Source organism: Eublepharis macularius, chromosome 2, assembly GCF_028583425.1.
Source record: "Eublepharis macularius isolate TG4126 chromosome 2, MPM_Emac_v1.0, whole genome shotgun sequence".
NCBI classification, from domain to species: domain Eukaryota; kingdom Metazoa; phylum Chordata; class Lepidosauria; order Squamata; family Eublepharidae; genus Eublepharis; species Eublepharis macularius.
This window is the reverse complement of record NC_072791.1, coordinates 49,004,827-49,021,867: the sequence shown is the minus strand read 5'-3', so window position 1 is coordinate 49,021,867 and position 17,041 is coordinate 49,004,827. Positions and strand designations below refer to the sequence as shown.

The following is a 17,041-nucleotide window of genomic DNA, read 5'->3' as shown; positions in this document are numbered from 1 at the left end:
AAGAGGAGAAACGTTAAACCGAGGTTAACATCAGTGTCTCCATTCAGTGGCTGGGTTGGGCCCCCCACGGTCTTCCTGTGTGCATTTTGGGGCGGGGGAGGACGCGAAAGGGTTTTTCTCTTTTGGAGGGGAGGGGAGAAAACGCCCACCCGCTCCCCTCCAGTTGGTTATCTGTACATACAAGCGTCCGTCGGAGATCCAGGCCAGGCGGTCCCGGGTCCTTAGCGGCCTCCGGCGGGCGCTGAGGGGCTTTCCAGGAGAGCCGCTTCACTGTCCAGGCGCGTCTTTCCCTCCTCTTCTCTCTGCCTGCCGCGAGCACAGCCCCCTCCCTCCTCTGATAAAGCAAAAAGATCAAGGGCGAAACAAGTCAAGGGAGGAAAAGGAGCCGAAGGGGCCCGCCTGCCCGCCGTCGGGCCGGCCCGAGGAGAGGCCCCCTCACCAGGTCCTCCCATATAGCAAGGTGGAGCACGACATGGCAGTCCCGTAGTCGGAGCCGGAGGAGTTCAGGTGGGAGAGGGCCGAGACCTGGCTCTGCAGCGCCGAGGGGCTGCTGCCGGCGTGCGCGCCCAGGTCCGGCGACTGGCCGGCGCTGCTGGCCTGGTGGCTCTGGTGCTGGCCCAGGGGCGGCCCGTTGGCGGCCACGGTGATGGCGGTGGCGGCGGCCTGCTGCTGGTGGTGGCCCTGGAGCGCGGCGGCGGCGGCAGGCGCGTTGGAGCCGGCCTGGCAGGGCTTGCCGTCCTTGACCAGCACCGGCACGGCCACGCGGCGCGGCGACTGCTGCTGCGGCTGCTGCTGGCAAGCGGCGCCCTCCTGCTGCAGCTGCTGCTGCGCCGCTTTGTCCTTGGCCTGCCGCTTCATCTTGTAGCGGTGGTTCTGGAACCAGATCTTGACCTGGGTGGGCGTCAGGTGGATCATGCTGGCCAGGTGCTCGCGCTCGGGCGCCGACAGGTACTTCTGCTGCTTGAAGCGCCGCTCCAGCTCGTACACCTGCGCCTGCGAGAAGAGGACGCGGCGCTTCCGCCGAGGCGTGCTCTGCAGCGGAGCCATGCTCTTGCTCACGTCGCTCAGCGAGCTCAGGCTGCCCATGCCGCCCATGTTCATCCCCGACGACGGCCCCATGAAGCGGGAGACTGCAAGCAGAACAGCCGGAGAGGTTAGGCAGGGAGACGCAGGCCCAGGGCCCACTGGCGGAGCCCAGCCCCGCCCCGGTCGGATCGGGGCCCTGCCATGGGAACCGGAGCCGATTTCAGGATGGAGGGGTGGCCAAAACACCGTCCCATCCTAATCGAAATCCCAGCACCGGCAGTATATATTTTCTCCTTACTAGTAAAGGTTTTCTAAATCATATTGGAAAAGGACCTTCGTTTGGGAAGCTCGATCTCTACACTTTACAAGGATAGCTTAGTACAGCCCTCTCTCCGCTCCCCCCCCAATCGCTAGCAAAGCCCGGTATAAGGAGCTTCTAAACAGACACAAACAACCTGAGGGCAGGAGAATTCCAGTCAAGCAAGCCAGGCGTTTTTCTATAAAAATACATGCTGCAAATCTGCAAGTACACAATATACATACATAATACCGTCTGCAATTCTATAAATAAGAGTAAACAAACGGACCAAATCCCCAAAGCATCATCGTTTCCAGTTTTAAGAATACAGTTTGCATTTTAAACCTGCCAAATTAATAGTTCTTTCCCATCTTCGTTGCCATTATCAACGAATTATGCATTTCAGGTAGTTTAGGGATTTTATTTTACACAGTACAGAGGCCGATTGCATATAGATATGTATGTTTAGAGGCTGTAGATAGATTCTGGGAGCCCGTTTACATTGCGATCGTTTTTAATCTCTTTAATGGCGTTGGTTTAACTTACAGCCTTGAGTTTCTTGAAAGAATTTCCCAGAAGCTCAGGCATTTTTGATGTATTCATCCCACCCCGTCCCTCCGGGTGCCTTTTATGCTTATTCGGGAATCCCATCAGCCTGTCACGGATTTAACCACCCCGATTTGCCCCAGAAAGCCCTTCGGCGCTCTTCTCCCCAGTGCCTCGGCGAGTTTAATTATCGAGCTCAAGGGCAGCCCATTCCCTGATGCAGGCAAAGCCGGGACTGAGTCCAAGAGAAGGTACAAAACCTATTGGGAGGGGGCAGATCGACCCCAGGCTGCCGGCTGGTGAGCTGACCTGTCTCCCACCCCCACCGAGGATTCATCTCCTCCACCTTGCCTGCCCCGCTCTAACCGCTACCCCGCGCTGCTCCACCCGGCCAGCTGCGCGCCGGTGCCGGGAAAGGCGAAGAAAGGCAAACTGGCAATACTTACTTGTGGAGAACCGGGGGTCCGGGTTGGGCCCATACCATCCGGTGGCCGACGCGCTGTTCCTCATGGTGTCCTGGTAAGGCGGCAGGTCTCCCATGTTGCCGTTGCAGTAGCCCCCCATGGCGGTGTGGGAGAGTTGGGGGACGCCGGCGGCTGTCATGTGGTAGGCGGCGGTGACCGTCCCGTTGTGGCCCATGGGGTGCTGCTGCATGGCCGGCTGAGACACTTGCGATTGCCTGTAGGCGGCCAGAGGAGCCCCCAAGTTGCTCCCCTCCATGCTCACTTTCTTGTAGCTTTCCTCCAAGGGGCTCAAGATGTCAGACACTGAGAAAGGAGTCGTATGCTTTGGGCTCATCGACATGATTCGGCGGCTGGGGGGAGAGGAGGGAAAAAAAGGGAAAGGGGAGGCAAATCTCTCTCTCTCTCCTTTTTTTTTTTGCCAAATATTCTGGTGTGTTGCCTTCACGCCGATCTTGTTGGATGAACACGTAACGGAGTGGACCAAGTCCGCCTTAATTGGATTGAGTGGAGACTCCGCGCTGCCTTTCGTTTGTTTTAGCCAGACGCCAGGTTTTAGGCAGCCACCAGAGGCGGGGCGTAGAGTCTAAAGCAACAAGACAATAGAACCCCACATCTTGCCCGAGATAATTAGCGTACATGCTGATGACAAGGTAAACACCTTTAAGTTTTACTTCTCAGCCACCCCCCCCTTTAAAAATGCCTTTGTTTAAAAATATATATATAGAGAGAAGTATCTCTACCCTTACCCTCCCCCAAATCAATCCGATTGTATTTTGGGGGGGGGGAGGGTGATCTAACCCTAAGGCTGAGGATATGAATAAAATATGCAGTATGCAGAGGGGGTTTTATTCTCCCCCCCTTCCCGAGGCTGAATTTCCAAAGAGAAGCCGTTCAAATTCTAGCCCTCTCTCCCCCACCCTACGCGCTTCCTCCCCACCGGCCCTCCTACCTCAGTCTGAGCCGGGAAGGTCTGAAGCACCGGATTGAGCCCCCCTCCCTCCCACCCTCCCAGGAAACGCCAGAGGTAGAAAAGAACAGTCTCTGTGCAGGAACAACACCGGGACGGAACGTTCATACATCGCCAAGTTGGCAGAAATGCGGTCTCAGGCCAGACATTGGAGGGATCCTTGAGAGAAGTGCGGAGGGTGTCTAGAGCAAAGCACTTGTGCCTTATCAGCGCCGCTTAGGAGGCCTAAGCTATAGAGCCTATAGAAAGCTTATCTGGCCGCGTCTCCAAATGCATCCTCCGCCCGCGCTTCCCCAAATATATGTTCTCTCCCTTCATGCAATCATCTGCTCGTTTTGTCTCGCTCCTTACTTTGCCAGGCAGAAGGAAGCCGGAACTTTAGGGGAGAGAAATGTGTAAAGCAATTGTATAAGGATGATGGGCTGCTGGAAAACACATTAAAGCTAAGAGCCCGTTTGTGATTTTCCAATAGGAACCGTGTCACGCACTCCTCCGGGCCACGTCTAAAGCTTAAAGGCAGCTTCTCGGGTTATTTATGAATCAGAGGCGCAGGGGATGGAAAAGACCGGTTAGGTCATCACCCTGCCAGTGGAGAATTGTGTCTTTCATTTCCTAATATTCCGCTCAGCCTAATTGCGGCCACCTCGGTGTCAAGAGAAATCGAGGAGCGCCCATGTGACTGAGGCTGGAGTCCAGGCCCGATCCGCAAGCTGGTTAAGGCGCAAGACCTAAGAAAGTGGGGAGGGGGGAGGAGGAGGAGGCCTGGACTTCGGAGCGAGAGGCGATTTCCCCATGGATTTGAATGCCTGCTCCTTCTCAACTGCTCCCAGTCCCCAAACCTCGGGTTTGCGAGCTTGCTGGGGGACCGACTTGGCCCTTTTCAAGTCTTTACATTTGCAAGTTCTACAGAATCTGTGGGAAATAAAAGCCAGGTTGGTAGAGGAAAGAAGTGGGCGGGAGAAAGGAAATATATATGTGTGGGGGGGGGGGGTCCGAAGCCTTCCCCATCCAGGCCTGGAGTGTGTGGCGGCACCTAATTTAATAAACCGATTCTTTGAATCCGAAGGAAACGGCCGCCAAGGGGCAGTTAACCTGGTGATTTTACAGCCTCGTCTGTTTGGTAATTGCTCCTGGTAAATATGTTGGCGTCTCGGCTGGTTTGTGCTTTTTTAGAGGGGGGGGGGCGCAAAAGTGCCCTTGCTACCCGAGAATAACTAAATATCTTTGTCTAAAGTGGCAGCGTAAATGGCCAGTCGCTTTGTCACTGGCTCAATATTAGCGCATAAGGATCATTTTGCTTCAATTGGGAGCCTCTCGTCAGTAGGCAAGAAACCGCTTAGGAGAAAGTAGGTGCCCAGACGAGAGTTAACATCCTTCAAGTAGAAGCCTGCGCCTTGATTATACTTTGCCGCTCGGCAAGAGGCGAGCTTGGCCACGCCAATCTAATTGCAGCAACTTCTCAATCAGGCCCGCCGTTCCCCGCCGACTCTCCGGGCCAGCGGGTCACCGAAAGCCGCCGCCCCGAGCTGCGCTTCGAGCCGCCTCCCTCGGCGTGCGTGGGACCGACTTGCGAGTAAAGCGCCGCAGGATCGGGAGGCTCGCCTGCCGGCCTCAGGGCTCGGGCGTTGGAAAGAAGAGCAGGAAGGACGGCAGGCGAGTCCCGCAAGCGCGTTCCTTGCGAGGCAGCTTCCCCTTCTTTGCCAGGGAGCCGCCACCTCTCTGGTACCTGCAGCGTGTGAGAAGCGCCAGTTGCTTTTTGTGAGAGTTTGCGGGGAGACTTTATGCTTTCTCTGTGAAGACGGAAATGTGGAAAGCGGAATTATTTGTCCTCCGGCCCCTTCTGGTCGTCTTTTTTTTTAAAAAAAAAATCTAAATATCAATTTTTTAAAGCCGTGCCGGAAAAGCTTCTTTTATTTGCCTCGGGTTGAGTATTTTTTTTCTTTTTTTAAAAAAACCTCTTATTTTTCACTACTTAAAATATTTGAACTGCTCGTAGTGCCATCCTATGCAAAATTACTCCAGACTGAGCTCGTTGAGAGTAATTTTGCATGGGACTGCAATATCAGTAAAATGAAAAGGGGCTTTCCCGCTCTTCCCAAATGTACTTTCATTGGAAATTTAATGATAATTCAAAATGAGTTTGGAAGACGCAAAATGGTGTTACAAGTATATATAGGCACACAGGCTCTCAAACACACACACGTTCTTGTATATCTGTTGGATATCTATTACCTGTGGAATTACACACAAACATACATATGCAGGGAGCCAAGGACTGTGAATTATATTTATATTTTTTGAATATCTTGAAAAACAATTCAACACCTTGTTAAATACAGTTATATATATCGGAATACGTAATATCAGTGTCATCTATACTTACACGTTTACTTCTTTCGTTGTTTTCCCCGCTATATATAATTTCGTTTAATAAAAAATATTCAAATATTCAAAGCAGTTTAGAGATTGGAAGTTAGTATCTTGTTTAAAGTAGTTTAAAAATAATCATTCCTTTCAAAAGGGAAAAATAGGATCTTTAGAAATATTAATATTTTAGCTGGTGGTTTCTTTTTTTGTAATTTTTAAAAAGGGGGTTGTAAGTACATGTAATGGACATCATCCTATCCTTAGTTAGCCGAATCCACCTAGATGTAATCCGAATTGCTGAAAATTTAGATAGCACGGTTGCTCCCTGTTTGAAATATATATTTTGTTTGTGTGTTCCTCGAAGAATGAAAGTGAGTTTGGAAGCCCTTCAACACACACCTTCCAGTTTTCTCTGGCCTCTTATTTTGGAATAGAAAGTTGCGGTTTCCTCTGTGTTGCTCTTTGGATGTGTGTCATTAAGGCAAAATTCCTTTTGGAGCAAACTTTTCATTAGGGAGATAGAGCGCTCGCCCCATCCCCCTCCATTCTGGAAATCGGTTATTATAGCTAGCATTCCCTGATTTTCAGTGTGTCCCCGTTAGAGGTGCAGGGCAGAACCACAGAAATAAACAGGGATTTCCTCCTCAGAGTTCAATGGAACCCAGATCGCACTCAAAGACTCTTCGGGAAAGTTTTGCAAGATACAGGCAGCCCGATCTCCCAAAAGCTGCAGAAGTGTTTGATTCACACAGTCAGCCTTATACTTCAGTACCAAGCACGCTTACTGGAAAGTACATTTTGTTCATTTAAACATTTTCATATAAGGATGCTTAGATTTTGCTGAGTCAATGGATTTCCACAAACTTTACAATATAATATGCAATCTACTAACTTCAATCCACATTTTACAGACTCAGGATCGCTCCAGATGATTTACGTTGGACTCTTCTGGATTAAATGGGCCTTTACTCCAGAATCATTACGTTGAAATCAATTGGACTTCCTGGAAAGAAATTGATAGTGGCTAGCGACAAGTTTTTCTACTTAGATGCAGCCTTAGTCCTCTTATTTTGCCTGCGAATAAGGAACTGAAGGCAAAAATAAATTCAGGTTTACCTCCGGAAGGGTATTGGGCTTCACTGTAATGAGACCTTCCGCCATCGGCGTCTCCCCCCCGCCCTCTCCCTCTCCCCTATCTCTGCTCCAGGTTTTCACTTCGGATCAAGTTTCAGTTTTCCTGCAACTGTTCAAGTCCATTCAGGACTCCTGCTCAGGACCGGCCAGGAACGTTTCCCTTTGGAAACCCTCCTTTCCCACTTGGCCTACCGGAACCTGCAGCCGCAGAAATTCCGAATTCCTCGTTTCTGCGGATACCGCTGAGTATCCTTTCGCCTGGCTGGAAAAAGAGAAGTGGAAAAGAAATAGGAGGAGGAGGAGGAGGAGGATAGGTCTAACGCTTCTGGCCTGCTTGACGGCTGCTCAGGAGAATTCCCCTGCCTTTCCCCCGGAGCCGGAGAATGCTTTTGATTCACTTCCCAACGGCTACAGGGACAAGCCTGCCACAGCTTATGACCCCCAGCCACCCACCCCGCACGCACAATCACGGTTGGAGAAGAAAGGGAGGGCTCCACTTTGCCAGTCAAAGGGTGCCAAAGCCAAGGCCGACGGTGCCACCCAAAGCCACAACGCCTCCCTGCCCGGTCAAAAGGATTGTCGGGGCTGCGGCTGCGACAAGGCGCCTCTTAGTTCTTATTGCGCTTGCAGGACTCCCCCGAGGCCGGCCCTTAAATGTTGCGGCCAACGCACCGGCTTTGAAATGAAAAGAGAGGAGCCGTCAGAGCCAAGGCTATTAAAAGTTGCCCTTCCAGACGTTTGGGAGAGCTGGAGGAGATTCTCGAGAGAAAGAGAGAGAGAAAAAGAAAGAATCATGATTTTAGCAGGCTGATTGTGTACCTGTATATAGTATAATGTGTTTTAAAAGTTTTGACACAATAATTTAGGTTGGGGATATTTTCAAACCGCGCTAGAAAGGGAGTGGGGATGGGTGGGATTGAAGGCCTTGGTTCAGCTCGGCCTTCAAGAGCACCTTAATTCAGAATCCCAGCAGATTACTATTTGGCTGTAAATCTCATGTATTCCAATGAAACTTACTCCCAAGTAAGTGTACTTAAAACGGTGTCTTTCATTATGAGAGAAGCTCTCGTTGGAAACAAACACTCGTTTAGAGGCTTCCAAAGCTTAATGAATGGCATCCTCAAACCAAAGAAACCAGAGTGGTCTCCAACAACCTGATTTCTAAGACATTTTCTTCCTCTATGCAGGAAAACTTCCCGAATCCCACCCGATGGTGCAGAGCTCGGATTTCAGAACTCTCCCTCTATTCTGTGCAACTCCTTAGCAGCTTTCCCTGTGATTTCGGCTAATCCTTGGATTTCCGCGAATGCCTGCACCTTTTCTTAAACCCCGTTGTGTGGAACGTGCAAGTAGCATTCAGACCTAACTTTTGATATTACTTCAATAAACTAGTACCCCCCCCCAGTAAATATTCATATAATCTCGGCCTTAGTGATCTTACGAAGGGAGCTTTGGCTATGGAAAGCTCATACTCTGGAAATCTGTTTGGTTTTTAAGGTGCTATTGGACCCGGACCTCTTCAACAGCAGACCAACACGGCTTCCCACCTTAATCTGTTGTACCTGGACCTAAAGCCCTTCAGACCGATTTAAATTCTCCTAAATCAAAGACTACAATCCAAATTAAATGTATTTAGAATCAGTCATGCGCCTTATTAAAATCAGAGAAACTGGCTTAAATTGAAGCGTCCTCACCAAATTGCATTGCAGTTTGCAGGTTGCAATTCCTCCAACCATTAACAAGAATAACCACAGTGACTTGAATAGGATAGAGTAGGATTCTTGAGTAGAATACGAGGTCTGAAGGTTGCTAACACGTATATTTGTCTAAAGGCCCGTGTTTGGTTTGGGGTCTTGGCTACTCATCCTTTCCGTTGGTGGACGGTTCTAGTAGAAACAATGCAACCGCTTTCGAGATGAATCCTTTATAATTTGAGGTTCTATTTTGCCTTCTGGGGTCCACTCCAATTATAGTTAAATCGACCGTTTGCCCCCTAAATCAAGGGATGTAAAACCGGAAGTTGCAAAAGCCATATCTCAGTCCGCAGCCCTCTTTCTGCTGGCGGGAACATTGGATATTGCAGGCTTGTTTGTAATGTTTTTGTAAAAATAGGCACAATGCCCTGAAGGAGTCTCGTTCAAATTTATGGTGCTGATCCGGGAAAAGAAAGTAGATCCTGACTGTTGCCGAGGACGCTATGGCACCACAATTCCCCACTTCCATAACTTTGCTTGGACATATTTATTTAATAATTCTCAGCTCTTCTGCCCAATGGGAACCCGAAGAGGCTTGAGGTAATTCTGTCTGCATTTTATCTTCACAACAACACGACTCTGAGGCAGGTTAAACAGAGAGAGGCGGCTGAAGGTCACCCAGCCAGTTTCTATGGAAGAGTGGGGATTTGAACTTGGGTCTCCCAGATGCGACTTGGCCACCGTAACCGCTATAGCAGGTTGGCTCCGTTGAAGTAAATGTGACAGCTACCTTTCTCGGTCAGTGTGAAGTGTCTAGAGCCAATGTGGCACAGTTGTTAGAGTTTCGGACTAGCATCTGGGCAGACAGGTCCGAATACACACTCTGCCCCGGATTCTCTGGGTGACTTTAGGCCAGTCACACGCTCTCGGCTTAACCTACCTCACAGGGCTATTTTGAGTATAAAATGGAGCAGAGAAGTTATAAACCGCCGTGGGTCCTCATTGGTAAGAAAGGTGAGGAATAAATGGAGTGAATAAATAAATAAGGTCGATGTTTATGACTGGGGGGGGGGCAATTAACGCCTTGTGGTAAACCGCCTCCTCTGCTTGCTCGCATCGCTATTAGGACCGATTACTGGCACTACCACCATCGTTAATGGACCAGCCGATGTGATGCGAAGGCTGCTTGAATGTTAAGTCAGGAGATGGGCAACCCTTCGACTTCCTGAAACCTCCACTGAGCTATGAAGGTGGCTGGGAAGGCATCCCAAGCAAAGCCAAGCCAGCCTCGCAGGTTTCTCGCGGAGCTCCCAGGACCCGGAGCAGGAGGCGTTTCGAATATCCGCCCCCTCGTTTGTAAAGCGCCAGTGCCCTCCAGCTTCAACATTGCCACTTGCTTTACCTACCACACCAGTCCTCCCACCTCCTCCGCTCGCTGGGTGAACTTCACCCGGGCGGGCATCGGGTGAGGTAGAATCCTGCCGAGCCCGGCCACTCACGCCGCCCTCAAACGGCCTGTCTCTCGGGGCCGGAAGTCTGTTTGGCTGCGAAAGTGGCTCCTGTAACTCGGGGAGAGCGCCTGAGAACCTGCAGGGGTCCCGCAAAGGAGCGAACCAGCAGACGAGTCTCGCTCTGGGCTCTGTCCCGGAAGCAAAGAGCCAAATTCGGGTCCGGCCCCTCTTCCCGGTAGTAGCGGGCCTTGCTTCCTTCGGTCTGCAGAAGCCCACGTGCAAAGAAAAGGGCAGGACCGAGGGGGGCAGGCGCAGGCGGTGAGGAGGTGGGCGACGGGCACGACCTTTCTCAAGGCGGGAGACCTCGAAGGGTCTTTAGACAGGGCTTTTACTGTTCGCTGGGCACACGCCTATGAAAAGTTGCTGGGCGATCATTGGGGAAAAGCAAGATCCGGCTCCAGCAGCACCTTCAAGGCCAATTCGAAAGCGCATTCCTTGACAACCAAGTTAGTCTAGAAGGTGCTGCTGGACCCGAACCTTGATCTTCTACTACAGACCAACACAGTTACCCACCTGATACGATCTTTGTCGGGGAAAAGAAACCCAGCCAGGACTTTTCCGCAGTGTATACCGCCGGTTTGCTGAAACAGGGAAACGGGGGGGATTCAAATGTGTCAACCCCTTTCCAGTATGAAATGAGAAGATGAGTTTCTGATACCCAGTTCCTCATTTCAGCTGCGACTCCTACCAGAAGATGCCCACATGGGAAGTCAGAACCACTGAACTCAGTGGATTTGCTTTGGAGTAATCGGGCTACAAACAAATCCTGTTTCGAGTTCACACAGGCATGCCCAGCACTTGATCTCCAGAACTTTTAATTGCCGCCTGAACGTGATGATTGGATTGGTGATGGAGGCATTTAGAATATCTGCCCCCTCCTCTGTAAGGCCGACTCCACTGAGATGTTCCGCGTTTCAGGCGCTGAGCACAATGTTTCATCCCTGAGTCACCACTAGATGCTGCAGGCCTCAGGTGACCAGTGAACCAGCCAAATACGGGATCAGGTTCCAAAACCCAAGCAAGGAGGCGGAGGGTGAGTTCTGGGTGCCCAACTTGGACTGCAAACTTGGCCGTTCAAGTACCCACTGACTGCTAAGACGGTGCCATCGTCTGACTTTCCAGAAGAGAAGGAGGCCAAGGTAGCGGGAAGGGGTGAAGACTTGATTTCATCCCCAAAGTCTAGAATCAGGAAAGTCACACGCTCGAAAAGGTTTTTAAACTTTCGATTTTTTAAAAAAAGGTTTTTACGTTGAATGACTGTTAGATCTGGGAAGCTAAGCAGGGTGGGCCTTGGTTAGTAATTGAATGGGAGACCACCACGGAAGACAGAATTGCTATGCAGAGGCAGGCAATGGCAAAGCGCCTCCGAATGGCTCTTGCCTTGGAAACCCCAGTAGGGGTCGCCGTAAATCGCCTGCGACTTGACCCCACTTGACACACACACACAAGTTGAGTGAACCAAAGGGTCTCCTCCGACTCGGTCCTACTCCAACACATTTCCTACTGAAGGAATGCGGGCTGCGCTCAGTTTGAGAAATGCAGTCCGTTTTTTCAGCTCCTTAAACGCAAAACTTTTCTTCTGAGCTTGGAATTCCACGACAGGAATGTTGTACAGAAAAGCAGGCTCGAAGGCGCATGCGAGACGGGACATGTACGGGACAGGCTTGGGTCTACCATGCAGCCGTGAACCGCCCCCATTTCAAATACACGACATCCACTCTTCAGATAGCACACACGATCCCACTTTAAAGGCAGCACTTCAGGATAGGAAGTATTCTGTCTTCCAAGTTATTATTAGGGCTATCGATCGCTTAATCGGCTTTGCGCCTTAGTGAGAAAGGCGGATTGTAACAGCAGTAAATAAATAAACAAATCAAATGGATCGTTACTCTCGCATATGAATGAAAGTTCAGATGAAGAAAAGGAAAATAGGCGGGGGGGGGAGCGACCTTTCTTTGTGTTTAGGTTATGCCTGCACATCACAGCCAGCATCACCTTAGGAACGATGTCCTCTCCGGAGGGAATGCCTCTTCTGAGGAGCTCAGTTTGTAATAAGTACTGTTAAAAATTTATATTTTTTTAAAAAAATTGCCTCCTGATTAATCGATCAGAAGTTTTTAGCAACTAGTGCTAATAATGGTAATGATGCTACTACTAATAGCAGCAGTAGTAATAGTAACTTCACAGCATGGAGAGTTGTTCACGATTCTTACCTAGTTTATCAATGATATTTATCATTAATTTCTCCTATTCCTTATAAACAAACGGGGGGGGGATTTCTCCCCATCGCAAATAGTAAAGAGTCCAATAGCACCTATAAGACTAACCAACTTTATTGTAGCATAAGCTTTCGAGAGCCACAGTTGTCTTCCTCAGATGCATCTTAAAGGTGCTACTGGACTCTTTACTATTTTGCTACTGTAGACTAACACGGCTAACTCCTCCGGATCTATGCCCATCCGCGAATGTTTCAATCACTGGGGGGTGATGCGGAATGCTCTCAGACTCCTGCCCAAATATTAAGGTCCATTTCTTCCTGGAATGGGTTACTACCTTGTGATATACAGTTATACTATTGTTGGAGAAAGAAAACAATTATTGCTGCACAGTATGTGGGGGAGGGGGGCAGAGGGTCCACAGTCAATACTGAATCGCACGGGGGCAAGTTTTTTTTTCTTTTTTAATGAGTGAAATCTGCCATTAGTTTATTTCGTGGCGTCAACCAATCCTCAGATTAATGCACTGCAGGTTGTACATTTAAAACGAATGTAGAGCAGCGTTTCCCCGAATATCTTTCAGGTCCCTGCAGGAAGCATTTCCGGGTTTGTTTGTGCAGACAGGCGAGCCCCTTCTGCCAAACTTAACAAAACTCGAACGTCTCGGATGGTTTGCAGAATCTCTCTTTGGGGGGTCTCCCGTAATGTTCCAGATTATGGAAACCAAGTTTTGCCCCAGCTTTCCTAATTCTCCTCTTTATGACAGCTCCCACTTGCCTGGCTTCCGTGCAGAGAGGTCCCCTGATCTTCCAGAGCAGCTTTCTGCCGGTGAAAGGGGGCTCCCTCCTCCCTTCATCAGCGGTGAAAGCAGGTTGGATCCAAATCACTGATTTCCAGATCAATACTCTGCGGATCAGAGTGTGGAGAGGAGAGGGCAAACCGATCTCTTTAATATATTCTGCCACGGCGGAGTGAGAAGATGCGGTGGACAAGAATCTGGACTAGGTCACAGACAGCGGTTTGGGAAAGGACATCTGAGCAGTTTCATTGTCCTGGGTCCCCCACCCAGGGGGCCCCCACCCCGGCCCAGTCCCGATCGCTACAGTGTTAGGAGGACTCTGCGTTAGAGACAAGCCCTTCCAGAACGTTATTGATCGGGGTTGATGACAGCTCATTCAGCCTGAAGCGCTGAGCTGGGAGCTGAGTAGCAACGTTTGAGGAAACCTTAGACAAGCTGCCATAACCTCCACACACATACCCCGCACGGGGTGGTAAGGATCGCTGCGGAAACGGAAGGGGGCAGCCCGACTTCGAGAAGGCAGCGCCGAATCTTAGCCTTATAGGAGGGGGCTTAGGCAGGCGAGCATTTTGCAGCTTTGTCTGTCAAAGGTGACAATAGTATCCCCCCTCCCACTGGAGTGCGTGACGTCAGGATGAGTCATATAATTGCTATTTATTTATTAAAACTTACGTAATTTATTTACCAAGACTCAAGGCAAATTACATAGTATGAGTTAGTAGAGTCCATTTTAAAGACATTTCAATAAACAATGCAACAGGGTATATAAATGGCAATTTGCAAAGATCTGAAACTAGCAAGAGTCCAAACAGAATTGAAGAGATGCTAAAACAGAGTATAAGCGATTCCAAGACTGACATATTAATCAACATAGAAACTATCTAGTAGGGTCATACTTACAGCAACTGACAGTACATAGTAGTAAGGTCTATAGTCCCTATCCCTTTACTTATGCATCTCTGAAACAACTTTCTTACAGCACAGCCCTCCTATGAGTAAAAAGCAGCTGGCAACATTTGTGTTTGCTGTATGCCTGCCTAGGGACAGGGGACGGGAATCACCTTGTTGGCAATACCCGCTTGACTCCCCAGAAGGGGAAGTGAAATTGACGGAGTCTTATGGGAGGCAAAGATGACATTAACAAAGCCTCGGAGGAGCGATTTCTGCCGGCTCTGCCTTCCTGTAGAGACATGAACTACGCTTCCCTGCTAGCATTGCGTCTGCCTTTATTTGAGCATCCTCGTGTAAGATCTCGTGCAGAGAGACTCTCACATTGGATTCGTTATGTTTTCAAAATCATACAGAGGGAAGGCAATGAACTCATGCTGTTGCATTTCTGTTATCCCTAGCGAGCAATTCTGTATGATTCTTTGTTTTTTTAATGTTTGGTTGAAATTCTCTATCCGCAGTTTCTAAAGTTGCTTAAAGCAGTGTAGTGGAGCAGCAAGGTTCAAGTCCAGTACACCTTAAAGACGAGAAGATTTTCAGGGTACAAGCTTTCCTGAACCAAAACTGCCTTCGTCAGATATAGGGATGTAGTGGTTAGATTGTTGGGCTCGAATCTGGGTCAACCAAATTCAAACCTTAATCTCAGGGGCCCAGTCCCGCACTCTCAGCCTAGGCTTCTACCTCGCAGGGTTGTTGCGAGGAGGGGGGAATGCTGCAAGCCACTTTGGGTCCCCAGCAAGGAGAAGGGGGGCATAAATTAAATAAATAAAACAGCAACCAGTAACCATAACAATCAATGGGAAGTTTATCATTTAAAAGGGCGATGGGATGGGTGGGATGGTGGTATGAAGAAAGGATCGAAGTGGACACTCTCCCAGCCCGATAATCGTGACCTGTGCCAAGTCACGGTGCGAAAACTTAAGAGCTCTTTAAGTTTCCTTACAGCAGCGGACCCCATTGTGTTGTTTCTGAGGATCCGCTGATCTTCAGGAGTAAAATGTGGGGGGACTCAGTGAGGTGCTGCCGGAGCGGTGACAAATCGCCGCCGCCTCTATTAAGAAAACTCAAAGGGATCCATTTTCTTAGCTTGGTAACTGGATACAGGCCAGTCCATTTAACTGTCCCTCCCAAGTCTTTTAAGAACTCCCAGGCTCTTTTCCAACACAGATGGTATTTTCCATGACTTTATCATTATGATAGAAGTGTAAAGTATTTGTTACCAGAACTGGTTTTTATTTCCGCGTTTTTGTGTATTTAGGGTGCCTGAGCATGAAAGCCGTTGGGCCAAATGGAGCAGTTGCTAACTTTATATATGCATTCAGTATATGCATTCAGCACTACAAAGCTGATGTAAGCTGGAGGCGGCGAGGGGGAAGTGCCTGGTAGTGTCAGGCAAGCAGGTAGATAGAACTCAAAGCCACCCTTCAGCGCCTGTTTTCATATTCTTTCATCCGCCTAGCAGTTTAGATGCTGCCAGTTACTCCTAGTTAATTTCGCCTGCTTCGAAACCGGAAGTTGCTCTGTGGAGACCAGGACAGAGGGAGAGATTTCGTCCACGTGGATTTCCTTGCATGCAAATGAAGTGGTGTGTTTGTTGCCGGTCGCAGACTTCTTTGTTTTGTTTTTCACAAGTATTTCGTTCTACGCAACACGAAAGCTAGATTCCTTTGGGGGAAGGTCGTATTTCATCCTCTGGAATTCTGGACGGGGGTCCACCAGCAGTTAGACGCTCGTCAGAGCGATACAAACAACAAAACGCTGCCTAGTGATTGGGACAGCAATACTCCATGAGCGCCTGGGAGGGGAGCTGTGTTGTTGTAGGTGGGATTAACTGACGCACCCTAAAAAAGCAGAAACTATTCAGTAACTCCCACCTTATTTGTACTGATCCCTGGAAATCGTTACCCAAAGGACCTTTCAAAAACAAACTCTGGCACTGAATCGGGGTGGGATATCCCACGAACCGTCGGCGAAGCCTGGCATCTACAAATATTTTTTTCTTCATTCGAATTAAAGCCCGAAATGATTCCCCCCTCCTTTCTCTTTGTGACGCCCTCCCTCCGCCTGTTAGCCAAGTTATCCCTAACTCAAGGGACGTCGCCTCTTCCTTAAAGTGCGTTTGCTTGAGGCGATCTACAGTAGCCTCTACTGGGCTCTTAGAGAACTGCAACCGGACAAAAGAGCGCAGTCCTCTTGTCAAAGAAAGAGGCGTGCCAGTCAGAGGGCAGAGGGGGCATAACCTGGGGGGGGGAGGGTTGACTGTTGACTCCTCACTTCTAAATCCCATTAAGTGCTTTCATAATAAACTGTTGTATCTTCAGGTTTCTGTATTACATTAAGCCCTTGCTTTCAGTATGGAAACTATTAAGAAGAAAGGCAAGGGTGCCATAGAGCATGTGCAGATTACGTTTCTCTCCATGTTGAGGGATCAAATTACCTCACCACCCAATCTCAAATTAAGAATCATACTGTTGAGAGAGCCCTCAGAAGCTAAGCAGGGGCAGCCTTGGTTAGTAACTGGATAGGAGACCTCCAAGGAAAACCAGGGCTGCAGAGGCAGGCAATGGCAAACCACCTCTGTTAGTCTCTTGCCATGAAAACCCCACTAGGGGTTGCCATAGGTAAGCTATGATTTGATGACACTCTCCACCACCATCACTGTTGCAAGAACACTTATGCTGATTCACAATTAGGAACGCTATATTTAAAAATAAAAACAAAGCACAAAACACGCCCCTTTCCTGTGCTCTTCCCAACACTGTAGTGTATAGTTGTGTTTTCCACCCCTTGAAAGCTGTAGAGCTAGTGCGACCTGATGATTAGTGTTTCAGACTAGGATCTGGGAGATCCAGGTTCAAATCTGCCCAATGCCCTGATGCTTGCTTGGGTGACCTTGGGCCAGCCACACTCTCTGTCAGCTTAATCCACTTCAGAATGTTGCAGCTGTTAGGATAGAATGAAGGAGGGGAAAGCAATGTTGGAAGCCAGTTTGAGTTCCCACTGGGGAGAAAAGTAGAATATAAATAAATAAAATACTAGTTTGCATTTCATGTTCTTTCTGAATGTCTGTT

The 17,041-nt window shown here is 49.2% G+C and overlaps 1 protein-coding gene across 1 annotated transcript; it reads right to left on the bottom strand.

The window, feature by feature from the left end:
- Positions 1-435: 435 nt before the first annotated feature.
- Positions 436-2,698, bottom strand: NKX2-1 (NK2 homeobox 1). Its single transcript, XM_054972220.1, has 2 exons — positions 2,317-2,698; positions 436-1,130 (listed from the first exon to the last, which is right to left on the bottom strand). The coding sequence occupies exons 1-2, from the start codon at positions 2,672-2,674 to the stop codon at positions 436-438; spliced, it is 1,053 nt and encodes a 350-aa protein (XP_054828195.1). The 5' UTR covers positions 2,675-2,698.
- Positions 2,699-17,041: the final 14,343 nt, after the last annotated feature.